This window comes from Zosterops lateralis (genome assembly GCF_965231275.1).
Source record: "Zosterops lateralis genome assembly, chromosome: 3".
Taxonomy (NCBI): Eukaryota; Metazoa; Chordata; class Aves; order Passeriformes; family Zosteropidae; genus Zosterops; species Zosterops lateralis.
This window is the reverse complement of record NC_139764.1, coordinates 1,889,741-1,914,122: the sequence shown is the minus strand read 5'-3', so window position 1 is coordinate 1,914,122 and position 24,382 is coordinate 1,889,741. Positions and strand designations below refer to the sequence as shown.

Genomic DNA, 24,382 nt, shown 5'->3' with positions numbered 1-24,382 from the left:
AAACTATGCCATGATGTTTAATGGATCTGAATTCAAGTGTTCAGAGAACCTGAATTCTGTGCTTTGTCACTTCCTTTCAGTGCAGTATTCTGGATGTAATACTTACAAGCAACAGACAGAAATTAAAGTACTCAATCCAAACCCATTTTGCAAATATTTTTTCTAACCAAAGTACAAATAAATCCCTTAATAAGTTTGATTTTGAGTGGCCTAATGAAAGACTACATAATTATCTGAGTTCAGTTATTACAATGATCAAGACACTGAAGGTAACCCAGGCTGAAGGTAACCCAGCTCCATTTTCAAGTAAGATTGATCTGCAAAAGGATTGTTAAAGACATCCAGACCATTTCAAAGGAATTTTCAAAGGAATTTTCCATCTATTCATGATGTAATTATGCAGAGGAAAACTTTCTGGGTATAAAAATCAGAGTAACATCATTGATCAGATTAAGAGACACAGAGTTTAAGAACTAATCTATATTTCACAGGTTGCATGCATCAATAATCAGACACCATTCCGTTTTTTTAACTACTTAATACAAACTTACAGCCCTTTTTTATGTGTAGTGACCAGCACAACCTTTAGAAATGTTAGATGAGATTGAAAATATAAAGAGAAAAAGAAAGAGCAGATCACTTTCATTACTAGTTACTGGTGTAATTCATATGGCTTACCTGGACAAACAAATGCTCGTACAACATCTAGAAATGAAATTTAAACCAAATAGATAAGGAATGATTTGCGAGTGTTTTTTAGATGTTTTCTTATCAGGCAAGATATTTGCTTAAGGCAGAAGCCTCAGCCATGGAACGAGCTGCTGAAACAGTTCTGGAGATGAACTTTATCATGATGACACTAAATTTGGAAAAGAGGATGTAAAGGAAAGATGCTCAAGAATGAGCTTGTAAAAGCTTGTAAAAGCCCCATATTTTCTTTCTAGATCTGTTTCTTATACTGCACTCATCACTGTGGTATCTTGAGTGCTTTCCAGTAGTGCATTAAGCAACATGACAAACATCTGTCACATGTTTGTTCTCTCACCCTCTCCCCAGAGGGACAAGTGTGTGCAGTGAAGAGCCTTGTTTTAATTTTTTTTAATTATTATAAATGCACACGCACATAACACATTATTAAACATTCATGCTGGAGAGGAAAGGTCAGATAAATTTATCTTGCACTCAGGATTGGAGCTGTGAGCTCTGTGATGTTCTTCTCAGAGACCAAATCATGGCCATGAGCGTCTGCCCCTGGCAGAAACAAAAAGTTTGGATTTCCAATGCCTCATATACTGTTCACACTTAAGCCCAGGGATTCTGTCAAGAAGTATCAAATGGAATGAGGTGGAATTAAGGAAGAATATGTGCTTTGTGTAACTCCCATCTCATTCCCATATTTGATACAGGCTAAAAGCAGGATTTGATGGAATCTCAAAATCCCTGTCAGGTCAGAGGGCACTGCGGGAGCCATGGTAAATCTAGGAATCTCATGGATTGGAAAAGTCTAATTTCAACTGGAAAAATAAGTCCTTATAATAATGGAATGACGACCTGGGAGTGAATGATTTCCCTATTGGGGGGGACATAATTGGGAAAGCAATCTGGAAACTTGAGTTTGGTAAGACCCTGAAGAACTGCAGATAGACAATCTACCCACTCAAGAGCCACAAACACATAGTGGGAATCCCAAATCAGTCCCCAGTCCCCAGTGTGGGATTGTGCCATTTCCCATGGGCAGAGAAGGAGGTGTGCATTGGTAAATGGATAACTCTGCCTCTACCACCTCAGAGAGAACTGGAGCCACTCTGCCACATGCCAAGGAAACTCCAGTGTTGCTGTTGCTTCCTTCTGATGACTCCCACACCTCTATTTCTCCAGTAACTCTCTGTATAGTTAAGAAACAGACTGTTTTCTGTAGTGGACAGTGATCTGGGTCACACTGGGTGCCAAGAACTGTAACCTCCTCTGTGGCCTCAGTCACAGGCAGAGCGGCAGCATCACTGCTAAATCCACCAGTGCTCCTTCCCGTACTCCACGAGAGCTGGGCTGCTCTGGGATTGCACCAACACAATCCACATTTGGCACTGCTTTCAGCACCGAAATCTTCACTCACCTCCCCACCCCTGTATCAGCCACAACAGTAGGACACATCTGTAACTACTGCAATACTGGAGATGCCAGCACTGAAACCTTTCCAGGTGCCTGTTGTTTTCCTCCCACCGTGTTTCCCTCAAACACAACCTTTAGGCCACCAGCCTTGCTCTTCAAGCACTGATTTCCCTGCACAGGTGGGAGCAGCCCCACTTCAAGCATGGCAACCTTACCACCATTCCCTAGGAAAAGCAGGAGGCTGCTCTCCTCACTACCCTCCCTCCCCTCCCTGCCTACTCTCACATTTTATAAACCCAGGTCTTGGCCAGAACATCAAAACCCTCCAAGGGTTTCCAGTTGGAGAGGCAGCAGGCAATAATTGGGAATAATTGTTTTTTCTGTCCAGCGGAACTTACCATCAAGAACAGCCCCAGACCGTGAGTACATTAGTAAATCTATGAATCATTTTAGCTGGAGTAGCCTATTATTCAATGCATTTTGACTAATCCATCTTAAAAGGCAACTCATGTTTACTCATATATGAAGCTCCTAAAGATCAAATCAACTTTCTTTGTTCCGGCACAGTCTGCGACAAAAAGGATTGGAATTGTACAAGTATTTTATTTCCAGCTTTTGTAGGAACCAGGAGGACAAAGCTCACAAGGTCCCTGCAAGGACTTAGCTTGAGCTGCCCAGTGTTGGGGTGGCAGGAGGTAGCCAGTGGTAGTCCCCAAAAATCTTCACACCTGGGAATGTGCTTTTCAGTGTCAGGACACAACAGTGAGCTCAGCAAATCCTGCACCAGCACAGCAGCTTCAGCCCTGATGTGTGCCTTTTATGCCTGACATAAAAGGCCCTTAGCTTCCCTGTCCAATAAAGGGAAGGTGTATGTAAAATATTTGGACATTTGGGGAAAGGGTAAACTTTGAGAATTAATTCAAACTGTTGATGGTTTATTTTTTATTGAATCTTGTGGTAGAAATTGTTGTAATTTGTTATGAGAAAGACTCCCATCATTTTTTCCAAAGCACCACCCAGAATCTGCCACTGGTGGTGTTCTAACATCCCCAGTGCCTATACAAATAGAGAGGTCAGCCGAGATTTGTTAACTAGAGATCATGAGTTTTAAGGAATTTGTTTATTCAGCCTAGAGCCTCCAAATTGTGTACGATGTCAAAATTAAAAAGTCATCTCACTGTACTGTGTCATGTTACAATAAAAAGCTCTCCAACGTTTTGGATGTTCAGATGAGAAAGCAAATTGTAATTCATTTGTCAGCACATGAAGTCTAATTATAATTAAGTACCTCCAGCAGTCATAATGAGCAGGCAGAATGAAAATGCTGTTTTTATACTTGTATAAACCTGCACTAAGTGCAAACTAAAAGCTGCCTGAATTACTCTGAAAAGCATCAGGCTGGAACTTGCCGTTTTAGCTGTACTGCACAAATACAAACATATGCAAACTGTTTCCAGAGACTCGAACAGATTGACTGAATTAGGAGAATTTTCATGGGAATGACAAGAGGCCGATCTCTTCCTGATGAGAAGGCCACCACATACCAAGTTACAAGTTCCTGTCCAAAGCATGGAGCACAGGAACCATGCAAGAGATCAGCAGAGTCCTTTTAGTACCAACAAAACAACATATTTCTAACTCCTCTCCTTCTTGAGAAAGAGCTGAACTACATTTGCTGAAATTTTCTGCAGTAATTCAGCATGAAACATCCAGCCAGCATGGGAAAAAAAAAACAAAGCAAAACAAAACAGGCAAATGATTCCAATATAATGAAGCTGCAAGAAGTTTACAGAAAATTCTAGACTAAAATATTAATGGTGTTTGACAAACAAATTTTTAAAATAACCATATCTAAAAAAAATCTATGAAGGCAGTTTACAAGAATCAAAATGTTACAAGATTTCTGATAGCTCCAAGTGTTGAGATGACATCTTGGGAGTGCATTTGAACTTTTCTGCCTGCACTTATAGGTAACTTGAAGATGTGTAAAGCATTTCCACAGGCTAAATACCTTAAGTAAATGTAATGACTAATATTGCACTTGTTTCTTTTTCGTAAAGATATAGATGAATGTGCAACTGGGACCGACAATTGTAGACCTGACCAAGTGTGTGTCAATTTAAGAGGGTCCTTCAGCTGCCAATGCCCTCCAGGCTACCAGAAACGAGGGGACCAGTGTGTTGGTAAGTATTGCTTTCCACTCAGTGGTTTTCTTTCATTATCTACAGTTGCAAACTTCATACTGGTCATAGAGTAGATGGGTATGTGTGGTGTGAAACAGCTGTCTCACTTTGGAATGCAATGGAATAGTCACTTTACCACAGTAATTAATCACTAAAACACGGGACGATGAGCTATTTTAAGGATAATCAACACTTGGAGTTCACAAGCTGAGTTTTGCTAACAGTTCCCATTGTGTGATTCTTTGTGTTGGGGCATTGCTCAGTGTCCCAGATATTGCCACTAGTCCCCAGTGCAGCAAAGCACATCTTTCCCCTGAGACTCGGCTCTGAGTCCGTGGGACACAGCACTCCCTCCCCCAGTCCTGCTCCAGGACTGAGTTTTATGAGCACAAATGAAAGAGATGGAAACTCTAAATGCAGGTACGGGAGAGCTGCAGCCTCTAAAACCCAGCAGGCTTTACTCTTCGTGCCAAGATAAGCTATTGGCACCCTTGGGAGCCATGCAAGTATAGCATGGAATTAAATCCAAGTGCAGGGCAAACACTGCCTCTCTCCTGTCCCATCCTCAGGTGGGGACATCATGCCTGTTCCTTCAGCCTGCATTTCACACCTCCTTAATCATCATTTCAATGGATAAATTGCTTCTAGAGGTGCTCCAGCCCTAAGCCTTGGGTTTGTCAGATAATAAAACAACTATGAAGGAAGAGAGTCACATCTACACATCAGGAAGTGATATTCAAGACAGCCCCTTCTAAGACACTGCACTGTTTTTATGCAACTTAGGAGAAAAGGGGTTGGGGTTGGGGTTTTGTTTGGTTTTTTTCCTCAACAGAACTCCGGGTTTTACTCTTTCAGGGATCCTGCATTTCAAAGTATATAAGAATTTTAAAATTTTTATTCTTAATCTCTTTGGAAAGCCTTGCTAAGGCCATAGGTAAGAAACTGAGGAGATTTTAGCACACACCTAGGATAGTTTCAATTTCTGGGCATGGCTCTTTCTTCAAGATTCCAATCCAAGGGCTTTAGAAATAAACCCAAAAATGCTTACCTCTTTCCTAAGAGATGTAGTTCAGTCCCTGAACTGTCAGATTGGTATAAACACAGGTGTATCTGATTTTTCTCAGTTCTCTGTGCAGGAGTAGGATGACTAATTTGGAATGTAGAGTAAATAGGTTTAGAGGAATAGTTTTGGAAGACCACAGATTTATTTTTTTAATATCTGGGGTTTATTTGGATTTTTTATATAGCAGGTAAATTATATTGTCATGCAACAGCACTTCTGATATCAAGACTCATGGTCCTAAATGAAAGTCTCACTGGAAAAACAGGACAGAACTGAGAAGAAATGAAAGTCCTAGACCCTTATACCTAAATGTGAACACATTTATGCATCTAAATCTATCCATGAAGATGTCTGGAAAGTGAAATTTCCCTTCTCCTATTTATGTCAAAACCAAGAATAACACCTGTGTTACATATTACACACTGACCTAAATTACAAGTACATCCCAACAGTTACTACTGTCAGCATTTCAGAATAAAGCCTGTCTTTGGGGATTTTATAACAGCTTAGCCAGAAAATGTTCCTGGGGCCAGATCTTGATAAAGGTTCTCCATATGGAAGGAAAGGTTTCTCAAATTTGAAAGAAAATTTTCCAGACTATTTTGGCTTGAAGGTAGAGGGAGAAAAAAGGACACATTTTTAACAATTGGTTGATTTTAATCTAAATTCACTAACAATTTCTGACTTATTTCTATTTTTTTTACTTGCTTGTTCATATCTTGCCAAATGAGTCTTTTCTGAAATGTATGACTGCAGAGAGGATGAATTGTTTTCCAGCATCACTTCAAACAGAATTGGCCCAATTGATCAGATGAATCTCAGCCCTTAAGTCTGCCAGAGCTGATGTGCCTAATCCCACAAGGAAAATTCCCACTGAACAAGAGCCAGATCCTGAAAGCATTTATGTGTGTAAATGTACCAAAGCATTGCTCATATGTATAATCTTATTTTTTAAAGTTATTTAAAAGAGCTTAGTCCTGTAAAAGTCAAAGATGGAAATCTACTGTGCCTCCTTAATTTATTCCACTTCCAAATTTCTCTCTGCAACAAGAGTTACAGTGACAATTGCTACTGTATGGATAGCCAGGAATTTTCCAGCATAAGACTTTTCATTCAGAATCATCCAAAACACTCCACTAAGTTCAGCCTTAAATTTGACAAGGAAAGGGTTAACTTCTAAAGATTATTTTTTCACTTGATATTAAAACAAACACCTTCATCATTATTAAAAAAAAAAAAAAAAAAAAAAAAAAAGAAGCACACCTTGGCCTCTTTAAACACATCTATGGTGGAAACAGCTGGAGGTAGGAAACTCAAGATCTGGCATGGATGTGGGAAGTGCCTTTCTTTGTTCCAGTGAATGCTGGTCTGATTTGTGTGAGTGTTGATCCTTTGAAATGTCCCATTGTGTACAAGCCCAAGGCATGGCGGTGGATTTCTTCACCAAGCTCCAGCAGGCCATGGCTCAAGGCAGTCACTGCACACATACACACAATAAGGGAATAATAAAACATGTTTTCCAGGCAAAACCAAAGCCACTCTCTCTTCCAGGCTTCAGGGAAGCCTTTTAAAGTGCAGAGGAGTAAGGGAATGGGGTGGTGCACATTCTGTGTGGCTGGCAGGTGAAAGCCCTGCTCCAATGCACACCAGGAATGCTGACTCTTGGAAAGGCAGACTTCTCCACCTCGAAAGCAGGGCTGACCTGCAAGGAGAGGCTATGGAAGGCTCTCAGTGCCTGAGGGGCACAGCCAGGTGTGGTGCTGCTGGGTGGGAAGGTATCCAGGACAGGCAGCCAGGGGAATGGGAGCAATAGGAAACCCTTGGGGAGCAAGGCAGGGTCTGGGGATCCCTGTGGAAGCACACCACTTGTTTCCTTTTCAGGCCCATTAATTCCCTATCCTTGCCATTCCCCTGTACTTGCACAGGAAATCTGGACTGTTCTTAATGGAGCTGAAAAGATTTAGTACGTGCCAGTAAGTGCTGCATGTGAGTTTTTGAGAAAATGAGCTCCAAGCCACCTTGGCTGTGCTGGTCAGCACTGTGTCTGATCATGAGGGATCAGGGACAGCTGAACAAAACACTTAGTTTTTACCTACACAAAATAAACCAGACCAAGCACGACTGCAGGACTGAGTCAACAAAATAAAATTGGAACGCACAGGAAGATGAGGAGCACAAAATCTTGTTACAAAATAGTCACTTTACAGGAAAAGTGGAAGTGTATCTTGTAATATCCACAGAAGCAGTCTTCAGCTCACATAAGCTTTCCTCCTGCTTTTACTCAAGCGCAATTAACTTTTCTTGGACAGGAAGGAGCAGCGGGGAAGTGCCGTGCTTCCACATGAACTAACCAGTGGTTTTTTTTGGTGCCCCAGACATCGACGAGTGCACCCTGCTCCCATACTGCCACCACCGCTGCGTGAACACCCCCGGCTCCTACTTCTGCCAGTGCAACGCTGGCTTCCAGCTGGCCTCCAACAACCGCACCTGCGTGGGTAAGGGCTCCCCAGCAGCTCCCCCAGATAGACACACAGATAGCGGCACGCGGCTGCCACGCCGAGAGCTGGAAGGGAATAAACTCCTCGGTGAGCTGAGGATTACAGGAGGGTTGGAGGGAAATTTAGAGCTTTCCTGAGCGCCTGCTATTCCATTGGCGTAGCAGATCTCCGAGGAACGTCTAAAGGCTCTGAGCGCATTGTAAAACACGTGGCAAATGAATTGTCATCAGCAACAGTGAGGCTAAAACATAAATTCTTGTTTTAATTAAATGCTTAAGCCAGCCAGTAAGCCTTCATCGCTCAGACAGGTGTCTATGCCAATCACTGTTATCTACAACCCTTAGTTTGGTAACACTTTCTTGGAGGGCCTGTGTGCTAGTGTGGATAAATTGAGAGTGGTCAGACAGGTTTATGCAACACAAGCCTTTAAAGTCTCCACAGCCATGTCTTGGTAGTCCTGCTTTTGTTCTTGTCTTGGCCACGAGCGCTGATTGACAATTTCGTGATTTTTCTTTTCTTTGGGCTTCATTGTCTTGGAGGCAATTAATGTTTATTCAGACGAGCAGGTAACTTCTTTGGACCTGTTGGTAATAAAACACATGTATACCTTCTTCCTAGGTTAATAAATTAGCTAGGTCTTATCATTGTACACTCAATTAAAAATCTTTACATAAAAACTTTTAAAAGTTGCCTCTACACATGCAAATCTTTAAAGTAGTATCACTCTGCTAGGGATCAAATTTGATTTAATTTGATTTCCTTTCAAAAATTTTAGTGTAAATATTAATGTAAATGTTCTTAAAGAGCCATACTCCCCCTTCTTTTGTTTTTAAACAATATATGTCTCACGTTATGAACGTAAAGGCAACATAAAAAGTAAAACAGTATGTGACAAAACAATAAATTTACACTAAGAAAGATAAATAATATATGCAATTAATAATATATAAACAATAAAATGATGAATTTGTTTTATTTTAACTAATTTTAATTTTAAAATTAAAACTATTAAAATTAATATTAATTTTAAAATTAAATTAATATTAAAATTAAAACTAAACTTTAAAACTAAGTTTAATTTTAACTAATGCATTATTAGTTCCTTAAATAATATACTATTACCCAGAGTCTACAATAGCTAGTAAGTTTCATTTTAGAGTGAGGGCTTGGAAAACAATTCTTGGGTAGAGGTTTCAAGGTCACTTCCAAAGGAGATTTAGCTATTATGGGTCTAAATTCAGTAAGTCAAAATTACTTGAGTACAGTTTTGGTGCAGAAGATATTTGCGTTTACTGGCATACCTTTTGACCAGCTAAGGCTGGGACTCAGCCATGGCCCTGGCCTTAACTGGAAGAGTTTCTCTAATATATTCTAAAAGCCTTTTAGTAGTAGTAGTAGTTAGGAAAGTTTTTAAAATAATACATCTTATAAATAGCTATATAACAGTATATAAAGGTTTGTAAAGCAGTCAGCTTTATCATTTATCTTTAGCTAAGTAGTAATAAAGCAAAAAAGGGTATTAAAAAGCTTACGACTAATAATAATAATAATATAAAATTGTTACTCATCTTTCAGCGTTATTTATAAAAATTAAACAATAAAATTTATTCTTATGTCTATAACAAAATAGTTATATCTCATAATTAAAAAATAAATTTTAACAAAAAAATCATTTATATTATTTATTTGTATAGCAAAAAAATTATATCTTATAGTTTAAACAAATATATTTTAACAAAACTTAAAATCAGCTTTACTAAAACTCAACTTCACTAAATCATAACAAAAATATGCTTAAAAACCCCTTAAAGTTAACATTATTAAGATTAAACAAAAATTAATCTCAACAAAAATTAACTTACTTAAACTCTATTAAAAAGTTACTAAAAGTTTGTTACACAATAGTTAAACATCAAGGTAAAAATCATGCAGGTAAACAATTGCACCAAAATAACAGCAATATAAATTTATCAGAGGGATTAAACAGCTTTCTAAAATTGTCTATATGATAAATTTAAGTTTTGCCTTATAAAAGTAATGGGATATAAATATTGAAGGCTAAAACAATAAAAATTTTGTTATATGTTGGAAAGAGGGAGACTTTAGCTTGGCTTTTGCAATATGTATAAACTAATTATTTAGAATATAAATGTAAGCGAGAAAACAAATAAAACTGAGCCTGATTGATCAACATCAGTTGAGTCAGTCTCCCTCTTTCCAACAGTTATATGATAGTGCCATAGGTTTTACACAAATAACTTGGTTAGGTCAATGGGTTTATAAAACTGAACTTGCATTTAAACAGTTACAAAGTTAAAAGTTCAAAATATTCTAAAAAATAAGTTATTATTTATTGTATTTGTGTTCTATCAAGATACTTAAACTGTTTTAATATCAAGTCTAATTTTAATTTAAATGGGGCAAGGAAAAATAATTGTATTTGAATCACTAAATAGCTCTACCAAAAAATTCACAATAAAATTACCTTGTTAAAACTATAGAATGAAAAGCAAACAACTGGTAAAGCTGACAGTAAAGTTGCATATACTAATTATAGCTCAGTCTCAAATAACTACTACAAATAAGGTCCAAAGTTTGTCTTGAATGTGAGCAAAAGAACATTAAATTTATGACTTAGTCAATTTCTTCCAGTGAATCATGCAGTCTTGCTATGTTACCCATATGTAGGAAAACACCACATCCACACAAACACCTTCGGATTTTTCCAGTGACAATCCTGTTTAAAATGATAAATCAGAGGTTAAACCTTAACAGAGTTTCAATTAGTCTGTAGCATTAATTGGTATTTTCATGTGCTGCATCTTCAGCACACCATGCAGGCTGTGGCTGTGCTGGCCAGCGCCAGGCGGGGAGGCTGCACCCCCTGCAGCAGCAGCAGCCACAGATCCTGGCAGGCACCTGGGTCTTTTCCAGGGTCAAAGGGGTGCTCTCCATCACCACTGCTGTCGTTCAGGCAGTGGCCAGCAGGGAATGTCCCTATGGATCACGAGGGTCCCCTCTCCCTCATAGGAGGGGGAGCTGTGGGCTGTGTGGAGAGGGACACAGACTTCCCCAATCGTAAAGGACTCTGAGGTTCTGCCACAAAGGGAAGGCAAGAGGCATCCCCTTGATCTTCGGCATGGGCGTTTTCTTGGGCCTCCAGGACCTCAAAAATCAGCTGCCAGAAGGGGAGTATTTCTGTAACCATTTCGTTCCCTTTCATTGCACAATCCCACAGTTTCACTCTCACTTGGTCCCACAAATCTGTCATAAAGATTGTGGACTCGGTAACTCCTGGAAAGTTAACTGCTGTCCATCTCAATGGAGCTTTTAAGTCATGTGAAGGCAAGGATTTGCCATGCTGTTGTAGCAGCTTGGTCGTAAGTTCAAAAATGTCTCTTTCCTGAGCAGACATCCCCTGCCCCATTGTCCCCTGCAGCTCACCCTCTTTCCAGAGGGATTTAGTCGTCACTGGCTGGCTTCCCCCTTCATTTGAGGGGCACTTAGCCCTGCAGGGCTCACTGACAGCCACTCAGCTGGGCATTCATCATTATCCTCACACAAGGGCACCAATTGTCAGGTGATTTAAGAGACAGGGTCCCCATGGTTCACATCATGAAGCCAATTTTATTAAACACACTGCTGGTTTATATACCTTTCAAGCACAACAACAATATCTATGTCTCTTAGTAACATTGCTTAGCTGCAGGCTAGTACAGACTTGTACAGGCCTGTGCTGTCTTGCACACAAATGTACATACATACACCTTGCTCTCTTCCTTCTTCAGGGTCTTGCCTCAACTTGCCAGGGCTTGTAGCCCTCTAGCACATCTACTTCTGTAATGAGTTCAGCAGTACTTTGAGTCCTGCTTCCAAGCTGTATTCCCACAGCTAAGAGTGGCCTTTCAGCTCTTATGTTGCCTTTAGAAATAAAACTCTAAGGGAAGCTGCACAGTAGAACTTCAAGACTCATGTCAAGTTTGAAATCATAGCATCTGTTCTAGAAGGATGAGAGTAATAATAAAAGGTAACTCTGTCTTGCAGAAGCACAGAGAGAGTGGCTATAAAATCAAGAGACTGATGATGGAGATGGTCAGTTCTTTATAGATGTAATTTGTGTGTATAAAATCTGTATTATATACATATTAAAAATCAGGCTGCATTTTCCAGCTTCCACCATCCCTTCCAAGCATTGCCAAACCTCATCTAGCACCCTGGCACAGCTCTGAACTGAGACAGGAATTCCTTGCTTCTCACCAAATCATAGGATTTTAAAAATTGCCCATGGACACAGCAGAACCACGTGACAAAAGTAATATATTTGTGCCTTTCCATGGCCCAAATGGAAGGTGGATTCTTTCAGCACTTCACCAAACACCCCTTCCCTGGCTTCCCAGCCTCCCAGCCTCATCAGGCACATTTCTACCAGGTAAAGGGGAGGAAAGCTTAAGGAGAAGTTTCTAAATTAATGGTTGCTGCATCAAGATAAATTCTCACATCTGCCACAGCAACACTTGGCAGCTGTACATTTACACATTACATTTGTTTCACAACTTCTGCCTACATTGAAAACAGGTCAATATTTCTTGGAAAATGATCAGAACTGGGGCTTTGGCCACTTAATTTATTCCTTCTGGTAGTATTGGAAGAGGAATTATGTATATCCTTTGCACTGTTGCCAGAAATTAACTCAGAGGATGAAAAAGACATTGCTGTGAGTTTTCCCCTATTATCATTCATTTTCAGGACTAGGAGGGTCATTATGCAGAGAATCCATATCCTCTTCATTGGTTTCATTCTTCTGAGTGCCTCATCTTTGCCAGTTTTTAGGTGGATCTGTAAATTTACAGTGTTGCTAACATTTATAAGGCATGAACTCAAAGGTTTTTTTCCAAGCACAGCTCTCTACTCATGGAGATATCTGATAAACACAAACATGAATGGAAAACATGCAGGATGGAAGTACAAGGGAAAACACTAAAATCTACAGACTGACAGGAGCAGCAGCTAATCAACAGCCTGTGCCAAACAAGGGCTATAGATTCCCGAGGTGATTAGACTTTTATAAACTTCTCATTAAAAATTGCTTCTCTTCTCATACCAGTGTCTTCAAAATGTTCTTGGGATGGGCAACACCATGGAAAATGTAGGCCAGAAAAATACCTTCCCCCAATATGGTCTAGGCCTTAGAGCTCTGAAGGACTCTACTGGCCTCGAAGGCCCATGTTATAATTGCAAAGGAATTTAAAAGAAAAAATTTTCAGAGTAATAAATAGCTCAAATAAATCTTCAGCACTGCATGCTGAGAGGTCTTATCAGGATGTGTTCCTTATATCAATTATTTATAGAGACTTGGCATTTCATACCTGAAAAAAAGGCGCTGGAATGTGGCGCTTAATAGCCACATTAAACATTTTTGTGAGAATTCATCACACATTAGAATAACTCTCATTCCTGGAAAAATACTGGTTTTTACATTGAATGTAAATCACAGCTCTAACACAGCTCCAGTGACTGCAGATCTACATTGATAGAGCCAGCTGAGCTTCTGCTGAGCAACAGGCCCAGCCTAAGGACTAATCCACCATGCCTAATTACCACCTACAAAATATCTAATTTTTCCTTTCAGACATAAACGAATGTGATGCCAACAACCCATGTGCACAGCAGTGCTACAATATCCTGGGTTCTTTCATCTGCCAGTGTAATCCAGGCTTTGAGCTAAGCAGTGACAGAATCAACTGTGAAGGTGGGACTATTTTTTTGTCTTGGAAAAGCAATTTTTTTTTGTTTGTTTTTGTTTTCCCAGAAGCCTTTCTGTGAACTAAGGGACGAAATTGAAGTGGAGACACCCTGGGGGTAGAGTTTGTAGCCAAAATCCTTAAGATATTTATTTTTTATGGTACAAAGGGAACTAATTCACACCTGAGTAGCTGCAGCTGCTTTCAGGTACAGGTAGGAAGGGGTCTATACTATGCTATACTATAGCAATTGCAAAACAGGACCAAGATTGCTTCACTTTAGATCCCAAGTGGGAAGAAAGAGGTTTCTAAAGCCTGATTGCACAAACTCCCTGGAATTGTGGGTGGTCTAATGCTGATGACCATTAAATGAATCAGAAAGGAATGCACACCAAAAACAAGGGCAATTTTGTGTGTTGTTAGGCTCCTCTGAAAACAAAACCTCCAATTTCTGATTTTAAGGGAGCAACAAATGTATTTTTGAGGTGCTTTGCAGCCTGTGTACACAAACAGCATGTCTTCTGATGATTATACAATCAACACTTTATCTCCTCTGCCAGAGGCTTCACAGGAATGCCCTAATCTCCTTTTGGACACATGATGACCTCACCTTTAGAGCCCACATCCTTTCTACCAGCCTTGGAGCCAGAGAGGTCCCTGCTTCTCCCCTGGCCTCCCCAACAAGCTGGAAGAGCTGTTACAGATGCTCCTTCTGCTAAGCCAAGCTGCTTAAGCTAATCCTATTTGAACAGAACAGGGAACAGCAAGTATGCAGCCTCCAAGGACATCCCTGACCCCAGCCCAAGAGCTGGGCTCAGCTCAGAAGTAGGAGGAGGGAGTTCTGTGCTTTCCAAGCCAAGCCCTCCTCTTGATGGGTTTAAACTCGTTTCCTGGTGATGGCATACACTGTTCAGTTCTGTTTCACACCAGGCTTCCCTCATGAGGGACTGATGGATACACAAGGATAAAAAAGCAGGAGAATGGTATCCACTGATTATTATTAGAAGGCAAAAAAAGACCTTTCCCTCTTTCCCAGAGAGCTATTCCATGAGCGTAGGGCACAAGTACAAAGGCAACATTTTTGCCTTACTAACTAATCTCACAGCTGTGGGTTTTTCCTCAAAGTCATCACATTTTGGAATACTGCAAATATACACAAATTCAAGAGTTATTTTCCTAAACCTGTTCTGAAGTCTAATTTAGCTTCTGCTTCTTCAAATCCAAAATTCTTCTTTTGGAAGATTACTAATGAAATCCCAGTAGAGCTCACCCTTCCATTCTCAAGGTATTAAGCAGCACACTTCAGGTTTTGGATAAGTCTTTTTAGATTTCCCACACACACACACACCCCCCCCCCCCCCCCCCCCCCAAGCATTTAGCTGTTATATTTAGTTCTGTAACAAGGTCAATTTTAAAAGCAAAAAACACAAAACTCTTTTGCTCTCTGCAGACACTGATGAATGCAGAACCTCAAGTTACCTGTGTCAGTACCAGTGTGTCAACGAGCCAGGGAAGTTCTCCTGCGTGTGCCCCGAAGGATACCAGGTAGTAGGAGGCAGGACATGCCAAGGTAAGTGCCCTCCCCTTGGCACACTGAGCCCTGCATTATTTACACCACTTCAGGCAAGGCTAAGGGTGATTGCTAGCTAAATGCTAAATTGCATGACAGGATTACTGTGCTGATAGCAGAAGATATGTTGATAAAGCACTTGATGAATCATTAAATATCTTCCAATGGCATTTGAATCCTTCAGCTCAAACTCCAAGTCCTTTGGATTCCTAGGGCAAAATTTCAGTTTTTGCAACCCACAGGTAAAACTTGTCTTGGATATCAAGGTAGTGGCTCTAAATTTGAGATAAACATCCCTGAATAAATCCAGGTCATTTTTCACAGACATGAAACATGGGTTTATATCATGCTTCTTTTCAGAGGGATTCCTAAATCCAGTCACAGTAGACATTAAAGATATGTTTCTTCTGATAACAGAGGAAAAAAATGCAAGCCTTCAGCAGCTTAGATAATTTGTGTGTAGAAAAATAAATGTTCTGGCCAGGTGCCACCAAATGCCAGGATTTTCAAGTTTGTGGTTTTTTCTGTGGTGCTAAAAGTCTCTGCATCTTATAAGAGAATATTGTAGAACAATATATTAAGTGCAAGAACTATTGCTTCTGTAATGTGGAACCTGATTTAATAGTATGTATTTTTAGAAATAAAGAGATGCGATAATTAGGGGCAGAAAACATGAGAAAATAACTCTTCCTTATCAGTATTTTGTCTTACAAAATCCTGATTAACTTCTTTCCCTTCTGAAGAGCAGCAGCTGACACTGAGCACTGCAGGATGGTTGATTTAAGCATCTAACAACCTGATTGTGCCTTCCAAGAGATTACATTTGGATAAAGCCTTTCTGTGCCTGTGTGAAATTCAGGAGACCCTGTGGATAGACAGAGGGGCTCTGGCACTGACAGGAAACAGAGCATTAATATAGTGCAAGGCTCACGGTCCCCACCTTCCTTCAGGGTTCTTTTCCCAGGCAAAAGAAGAAGCACTACTTTGCACAATAAATAGGTTTTCACTATTCCTTCTAAAGTTATTTTGGTGAAAATGTAGCCATTAATGAAGCACCTTAGACCATGAAACCCAGGTTATAACAACTGAGAAGCTGCAAAAGGCAGGTAATCACAATTCTTCCTTGAGACATTTTTCCTCTGTCTCTAGGTCACCTTCTGCTGTAAAATCATTCTTTGCTAATTATAAACTTGACAGCATTTCCACAGTTGCATTATATATGATTAATGTGCATCTCCAGTCAGCTAAAAACATTCAGTCTTGCTTAACACTCAATAAGCAAGTTTATTCCACTTCTACATAGAGAAACCCTTTATAGCTGGGTCCCAGGAAACAAGACAAGGACAAGAACATGGAAAGCTGATGGGTTTCAGTAGACAAGCAGGCTTTTCTCTAGTACCTTTGTAGCAACCCTGTTTCCATCTGCTTTGACACAGTTCCTCCTCCTTCCTCCTAGATATAAATGAGTGTGAGACCAATAATGAATGCAGAGAGGACGAAATCTGCTGGAATTACCATGGAGGCTTCCGTTGTTACCCCAGAAATCCTTGCCAAGAGCCCTACGTCCTTACCTCAGAGAAGTAAGGGAAAAAACAAATCTTGTGGTTTTAAGCCCATCCTCAAGAAAGGGGGCATGACGGAATGAACCAGAAAATAGTATTTTAGAAGCAGAAAATGGTATTTTAATGTCTTTTCCTGTGCTCTAACCCCTGTTTGTGTGGCAGCCGCTGCGTGTGCCCAGTGTCCAACGCCATTTGCCGGGAGCTGCCCTACTCGGTAGTGTACAAGTACATGAGCATCCGCTCTGACAGGACCGTGCCCTCTGACATCTTCCAGATCCAGGCCACCACCATCTACCCCAATACCATCAACACCTTCAGGATCAAATCTGGCAATGAGAATGGAGAGTTCTACCTGAGGGTGAGTACTGGGGGCGCTCAGACCCTGCCTCCACACTGCCCCGCCCTTGTGACAACCCCAAATGTCCCCATAAGTCTTCCACAACACCCCAAAGTTCAGCAGCTCCTTGGCGTTTCCTTACTAAGTGTGCTTGGTTTCCAGTTTTTAACAAGGCTTTTATTTTCCTACCTGAAAACTCTAAACTGTGACTCCAACTGTTTCTTTCAACTCAGGAATATTTAGCAATCCTGGGACACGTGTGCCAGATTCAGACAAAGTAACTCCCTGCACTCTCCTCTCTGTACCAATACCTTAGATAAATCTATCTAGGACACAATTATAGAAAGACTCCTTGTACCATTACCTTAATTTCATTTCTTATTTTGCAAAAGAAGAAATGGATAACAGCATTCTAGAAACCTGTGCCCTATCCCAAGTTAAGCTCAAGCCAACTTACAGTGGTTTTATGTTGAGACATAATTAAACCTTTATTTCCCACAATAAAAACCAAGGAAGTTCAAAATGCTTGGGATAGAAGTATTTCCTGTTAGTGGGAAACATTCAAGTAGATACACATGAATGGAAGTGTCTAGAACATCTACTTTTTAAGGGTTTTTTTGGGAAGAAATCTCATTTTCTTGAACCCTTATAATATTTTAAAATTCCCAGGAAATCCTTTTTCCTTCGTATGTGGCTTTACACTCAGTAAAACAGATTCACCACAAAAACCTTATATCAGAAATACAGTCATTTGGAGGTTTTAATGTTTAATTATTTTCCTTCAAGTCAGGAGATTATGCGATTTTGATTGTACATCTAACAAGTGGTATTGCCATTTACACCATGTATACCCAAGGAGGGAATAGGGAACGACTCATCCATATATCATTTGTTTTGATATAACAAACCCAGGGGAAAGCATTGGATTGCAGTTTACATCAAAACCCCCTAACTACACCAAATAGACACGGATATTTGCTTAAAATAAAAACAAGATCACTGCAGGTCCACTTGGGCTAGACCCCAGTATGGCCTTCAGACTGACCCTTGGAGTAAAAATTCCTATCTCCTGTTGCCACCCAAGAAGAAATCACAGGCCTTAAATAAGGAAGCACGTGTTTATTCCTGCCAGGGGACTGTGGTAAACAAAAGCTTACTTGGAAGTTATTCCTACTGTTGTAGTAAAATGCTGAGCTGGCTCCTGGATGCAGCAGATGGATTGGATTCATCTGTGCACCCAGCTCATGTGACATGGGGAGAAAACATTTGTAGTAGGCAAAGGGAGAGATGGAGTCAACCCTTATATCATCATCTGGAAAAGACAAAGCTGTTTGTCAAACCAGCAGCATAACCCCAGACTGGGAAAGCTTTGAAGCAGAACAAGATGAGAGGATAGCAAGAGGCACACACCAGTAACAAAACTTCCCAGAATTTACAAGGACAGTACAACTTCTGGAGTATGAACCACGAGACAGAAGACAGATTTTGAGTTTCCCTCCACTGAACAAACTACCTCACTGTTAAACACATTAGGGCTCTTGTTTTACTTATTCTCCCTATATTTTAAAAGCTGGTAGATGGGGTTAAAACAAAGACCATCCTGGGATAGATTACCATTTCCCACATCCTCTGGTGGAGTCAGCATAACCAGGAACAGATTTTGCAGCGCAGTTTATTCCTCTGGGCCTCAGTCAGGTGGAGTTTTCCCTGCAGCAGAGCCAGGTGTGAGATTAGTCATGGCCCTCTGGCAGTGTTAAAAGCCCCCTCACCTGTGGTGCATGCCTGTGCTGAGACAGAGCAGTGACAGAGCAGCACGGATGCCACTGGGAGCTGCTGTGGGTTGGACTGAGCTGGGCTTTGTGGTGGTGTTGTTGCAGCAAACCAGCGCAGTGAGCGCGATGCTGGTGCTGGTGAAGTCCCTGTCAGGCCCCAGGGAGCACATCGTGGACCTGGAGATGCTGACAGTGAACAGCCTGAATTACCGCACAAGCTCAGTGCTGAGGTTAACAATCATCGTGGGACCTTACGCCTTTTAGTGCTGGCAATAACCCTCCACCCGCAGCAGCCAAAGAATATTATCAGAAAGAAAGCACTTACTATTTTTATTTATAGATTTTGCTCTCTTTTTTTAAAAAGAATTTGTTTAGTGAGTTGATATCTCTTATTCACACATTACACCTGTAATTCCAAATTAGTAGATGTGTTCCATAGTATAACATGGGCATTGTCACTTTCTGTATAAAGATTTAAATCTTTTTTTTATTACCTTCCTTGGACTAGATACATACTATGCTTTTATATGAGAACTGTATGTTCATACTATCCTGTAAAGCTTCACACACCCTTCCTAGCCAAATAGGTCATGCATTTTAAAAGTTGGTTTTTTTGGGTTTTTTTTTTTAATTTTGAATTCTAATGCAGCTACACTGAATCTCAAAAAATAAAAAAATTATGTAGGACAAATGATACACAAAGTAACAGTTATCTGATAAGCTAAAATATATTTCTTATTTTTAACTACTTTGTAACAAAAGGTAACAGCAAATAAAAATCTATTTCTGTAGACATTTATGTGCTATCACAGTTGTTTTTTCTAATCTGGGTTGTAGGTAAAGTGACATTGTGAGAAATGCTTTGCATCAGGTTTTTGTATGCAGATTGTGTTAACCATACCACAGAATAATATTATGCTCTCTCCAAGAAAAATAGACCACAGAAGAAAATGTCTCCAACAAAGAAAGAAACTCCAAATGGGAAATCATCAGGCAGGGCACAAATGTCCATGAGAACACTGTTGGCAGTTACTGCTCAGAGGGATGCAGCATTTTCAGACTGAAGTTAACATACTATTTTTCCAGAAATATTATGTTGTATACTAAGAATTGAGTGCATCTTCTTTTGTTAAGTTATATCCTTTTCAGACACTCGGTCCTGTTCTTGCTCTTACAATTCAGATGTATCATGTACAGTGTTCATAAAATTTATTTCTAATTCAAGAACTAATAACATCTTTTGTAATATGTAAAATCTTATTTCTTGTTTAAAATGTAGTAGTTAATCCTCTGATGTACAAAATTTTTAATAAAGATCTCTTACCATATTGTATTTAGTCTATTTTGAGTAGTTCATTACTATTGCTGTTATTGTCACGTACTGTGGGAGTTGGCAAAGCCGTGTTGAGGTCTGAACAGCCACTGGGATCTAGCTCTCAGCCTGTACAGGATGAGTTCTTGGCAGACTAAAAAAACACAATTCTTCTGAAGGAGGACAAGCCTGCTGCCTACTGAGATTCAGTTTTACTGACAGCAAATTTCACTCCAGAACAAAAATTAGAACAGGCCACAACCGCTGTGGTTGAGGGCAACACATCCCTCTGCCTGGGCAGACTGCAGAGCGGGACTCCATTATCCAATGATCATTCCTTCAGGAAGCCATCTGGGGCTTTAAACAAACCCTTCATCTGCCAAAAGGCTCAGAGCATGTGGCTGCAGCCCAGGGCAGAAAATGGTGCTGGTGCTGGGCCGTGTTCTCTTTGCTTGGGGCCTGGAGCAGTGGGGTCAGACTCCTGGCACCCCTCATCCCTCCCCACAGGGAAGGGCTCACCAGGACAAATCCAGTTGCTCCATAGGGGGATTTAACTGGGGTTTGCTGCGGTGAAAAGTCTCTGCTACAGAGTTTGGCTTGTAGGGAGCTCCTTCCTCCCCATTCACTGTTACAAATCCACTCGGTCTGAAAGGCAACTCCTCGTTCCACAAAAGTGCTGAGCAAGATGCCTGCAGCCTCCTGCTCCTCCATGCAATTCCTGTGGCAAATAGCACATGCTCACCTCTATGTGTCTTTGAATTAACTTTTTCTCTCAATGCAGGTCGTCCTCACAAACGAGCTGTGCTGCTGCTCAGGCACCCCCCTCCACCCCCAACATCAGCACTGTTCTTTTACACCAACTATCAGCTTCCAAATTGTGCAATTCAGTGTCACCCACTCCAAGAAAATCAGTTTTCATGCTTTTAAGTTTAAAATGGGCAGTCCTCTCTTGAGAGGTGCCCAGAGGAGGCTCAAGTGGCTTTACCTCCTTAAGACCCTAGACTTGAAGGGCACCAGACTGGTCCCTGGAGCAAATTAAGGAACTACAAATCATCCCTGAAGTTCCCAAACTGCCAGGCTCTCCCCCAAGGATTAACTCTACCAGTTTTTATATCAGTTTCACCAACAGCCCTGTTAAGCCTTCCTTTTAAATCTCTGCTCATCTGACAGTAACTCAAAACTGATCATTATACATAAAAATATTTATACACCTCTCAAATGGCAGGAGCAGCAGAGGCAGTTGTACCTCATACACGTGGCCAAGTCATTCTCAGCCTGCACAGTCCTGCACACCTCACTGTGCAGGACACTTGGCTCAATCCATTTCATTTACACACAACTGTCCATCTGCCCTGCTCCCTGTCTGTTTGCAATATTCAGGTGTCCAGCAGACCACTGAGAGCCCAAGCTGGCTGAGTCAGAGGTTGCCACACAGCTCAGGAGTGCAGATCCAGACATTTGTCACTATTCTGCAGGCTGGTCGAGCCTGAAGGTGGTCACTGGGTGTGGGCAGTTCTTCCATGGGAACCAGGAGCTGGAATAACAGCAGCCCCTCCAAACCAAAACAGGAGCAGAGCTGAGCTGTGCAGAAACTGGCAGGGGGTGGCTGGTTTTGTTTTGGGTAGGGGTGGGGTACATGACTGAGCCTGAAAGGAGCCCACAGTCAGAATGAGAAGATGGGTCAGAGCCTGAACAAGGAGAGCTTTTATACACCAAAAACCTGCATGTTTTTAGGAGGGAAACCTAGGGGTCCTCCAATTCTCCAGGCAAGCAGAGCTTCACCTGTTCCCTGCAAATTGTATGAAAGTGCATCAAACATGCAAGAAGAGTTTTAAGAGCTACTTGGATTATAAGGGACACTGATATCCCAAAAAAATTATATGAGAGCAGAGTGTTTGCTCAGCCTTCTCTGTATCCCACTGCCACGACCATTACCAAGAGCACACTCCAGGAAGGATTCTCATATAAATCTGTCAGTGTTGGAGAAGAACCTAAATCAGGATCACATGCAAAGTTTAGTATCTTCTCAGAAACAGAAAACAGGGAGAACAGAGAGGAAAAAAATGGGACTGAGTAAACAGAACTTAAGGAAATCAAAATGCAAGTTCATTCACTTCCCCAGGACCACCTGAACACAGTGCAGTGGGATTATTTTGCTTGGAAGGCTCACAAATGCAAGTTTGTTGTTGAATCCCGTTTCCATGGCTGCAACGAGTTGCTTGTGTTTTGAATGATCATCTGTGTTTCTAACTTTATAAGTCTCCTAATAAAATATAGAACAGCTGCTGCCCCAGTCAGCTGTTGAACATATGGAGTCCACCACGGACAAAGCCCACTGTTAACACGGAGAATTATTTTTAACGCCCTCACATATCTAAACCTCCCCATCATCTCAGCAAAATGGCACAATTCCACACTTCCCAGCTGGGGGAACACCTGCGTCATGCACAACTGAACTGGGCTGCATCTGCTGCAAAATCCAATTTTATTTCATCTGGCCAGCAGAAAAAAGTGATCAGCCTCAGTGAATAGGGCAAAAAGTTAACTGTGTTTTATATCTGGGGAAAAGCAGATGTCTAGTTAAGATGTTTATACAGCAAACATTTCTGTATATATTAGGAGGAAAGAGAGTTGTTTAATAAAACAGGGTTGGGTTAGAGTTGCCAAAGCAAATTTGAAGAGCAGTACAACAGCTTTTGTGATTTTTGCAAGGGAAAAGATAAAAAATCCTGGTTTATATTGATATTGATTATGTGCATCGAACAAGGATTTTTTTTTAAGTAAGTGAGCTCAAAATTAACTCTTTAAAGCCTCACACTTACTGTATGTGTTTGCTCAGCAGAAAAAACTGCAAACATCATGTCACAGAAATATGACAAGGTAGCACCTTGAAAGCACCTCCTAATTTATTCTCTGCTATCTCAGCAATCACCTTGATGCTGGAGGTACCAAGACACCCAGGAATGTTTCCTGCAGACCAAAATACTGGAATCAGGTGAGCTCCAGGTTTTGTTTGCAAACACATTCACTCTGTGTGTGAATTCAGTGTTTATCTCATGCTTTCTCATGAGATAAATTATTTTGCTTTCTGATCCAGAATCCCATTGGTCCCAGAAGCAACATTAGTACTCTGCATCTCTGCTGCCTCACAGAAATGCATCTGGATAATTACTATTTTTCAATATTAGTAATATTTTTTGTAATTTCTACATAACCACACAGTACATATATATTCAAATAGGATAAGCATTCAAAAGGTGGTGGCAAAAGGTGGAGTTCTCAAAAAAAAAAAAAAAAAAAAAAAAAAAAAAAAAAAAAAAAAAAAAAAAAAGCTGAGCACTCCAGCAGCTCCTGCCCTGCAAACACACTCTGCTGCACTTCATTGCATTGCTGTCATAAAACATTCTTTTCTCTCCCTCCAACCCTTAAGATGCCCCCTTAAAGCTTCTGCGGCTTCATAAAAAACTCCCAAAACAAAGACATGTCCCATCCCCATCCATACACCTGAACAAGCACACAGAAAGGCTTTCAAATGGAGCAGCCTACCAGCTGGATTGACAAAAGCAACATATTTATGCTGTTAAACTTTGAAACCACAGCCATGGAAGTTACACAGGCACCTCAAGGTTTAAATCCTGCCAGTGCCACTCCAGAAACATCTGAATCTGTGACCACCTCCTCTGGTGGGTCACATTTTCTTCTTGCACTAGAGTGTTTCTGGAGTATCTCTGTGCAACATACAAGAATGTTTCCTATACAGAATATATACAACAAACACCCAAGTGGGAAGTCAAAAGAGCAAAATTCCTGCAGGCGGCATGGAAACTAGGAAAACAAACAAATTTTGGAAGCTCAGAGCAAGGGCTGCAGAGAAGCCAACATACTAAAACAGCAGGGTAAAAGGCATTATTAAAATAAGTAAGTCATTCTCTGAGAAGCTGAGGCTGTACATGAACAAGGCAAATGGAAATGTTCCTGAGCTTTGGAAGGTCATAGGTGAAAACAAACACGGCAGGCCAAAGGAGCAGCTTGCAAATGCCTGCATTAGCAAATCAAAACTCTCCCAAATCATAGCAAAAGCAACATCCCAGGAGGCTGATTGGGCCAAGGGGAGTCCCACACATTAGGGAGACCAGCAAAAAACAATAATGTCATGGCAAAAAAAATTAAGTGAAACTTTCTTTGGCATGCCTGGGGGAGGAATTTGGCACAACAGCACTGTGCCAGAGCTACTC

The 24,382-nt window shown here is 40.8% G+C and overlaps 1 protein-coding gene across 2 annotated transcripts in view; it reads left to right on the top strand.

The window, feature by feature from the left end:
- The window catches only part of EFEMP1 (EGF containing fibulin extracellular matrix protein 1), a 49,396-nt gene extending 29,228 nt beyond the window's left edge, over nt 1-20,168 (top strand). For both annotated transcript variants that reach the window (XM_083858149.1, XM_083858148.1), the window contains 7 exons: nt 4,170-4,292; nt 7,731-7,850; nt 13,483-13,602; nt 15,045-15,164; nt 16,621-16,744; nt 16,889-17,084; nt 18,941-20,168. In XM_083858149.1, the coding sequence (XP_083714275.1) occupies nt 4,170-4,292; nt 7,731-7,850; nt 13,483-13,602; nt 15,045-15,164; nt 16,621-16,744; nt 16,889-17,084; nt 18,941-19,099 (962 nt within the window). In that variant the 3' untranslated portion in view covers nt 19,100-20,168. The remainder of the gene's footprint in view (nt 1-4,169; nt 4,293-7,730; nt 7,851-13,482; nt 13,603-15,044; nt 15,165-16,620; nt 16,745-16,888; nt 17,085-18,940) is intronic.
- The last annotated feature ends 4,214 nt before the right edge of the window (nt 20,169-24,382 follow it).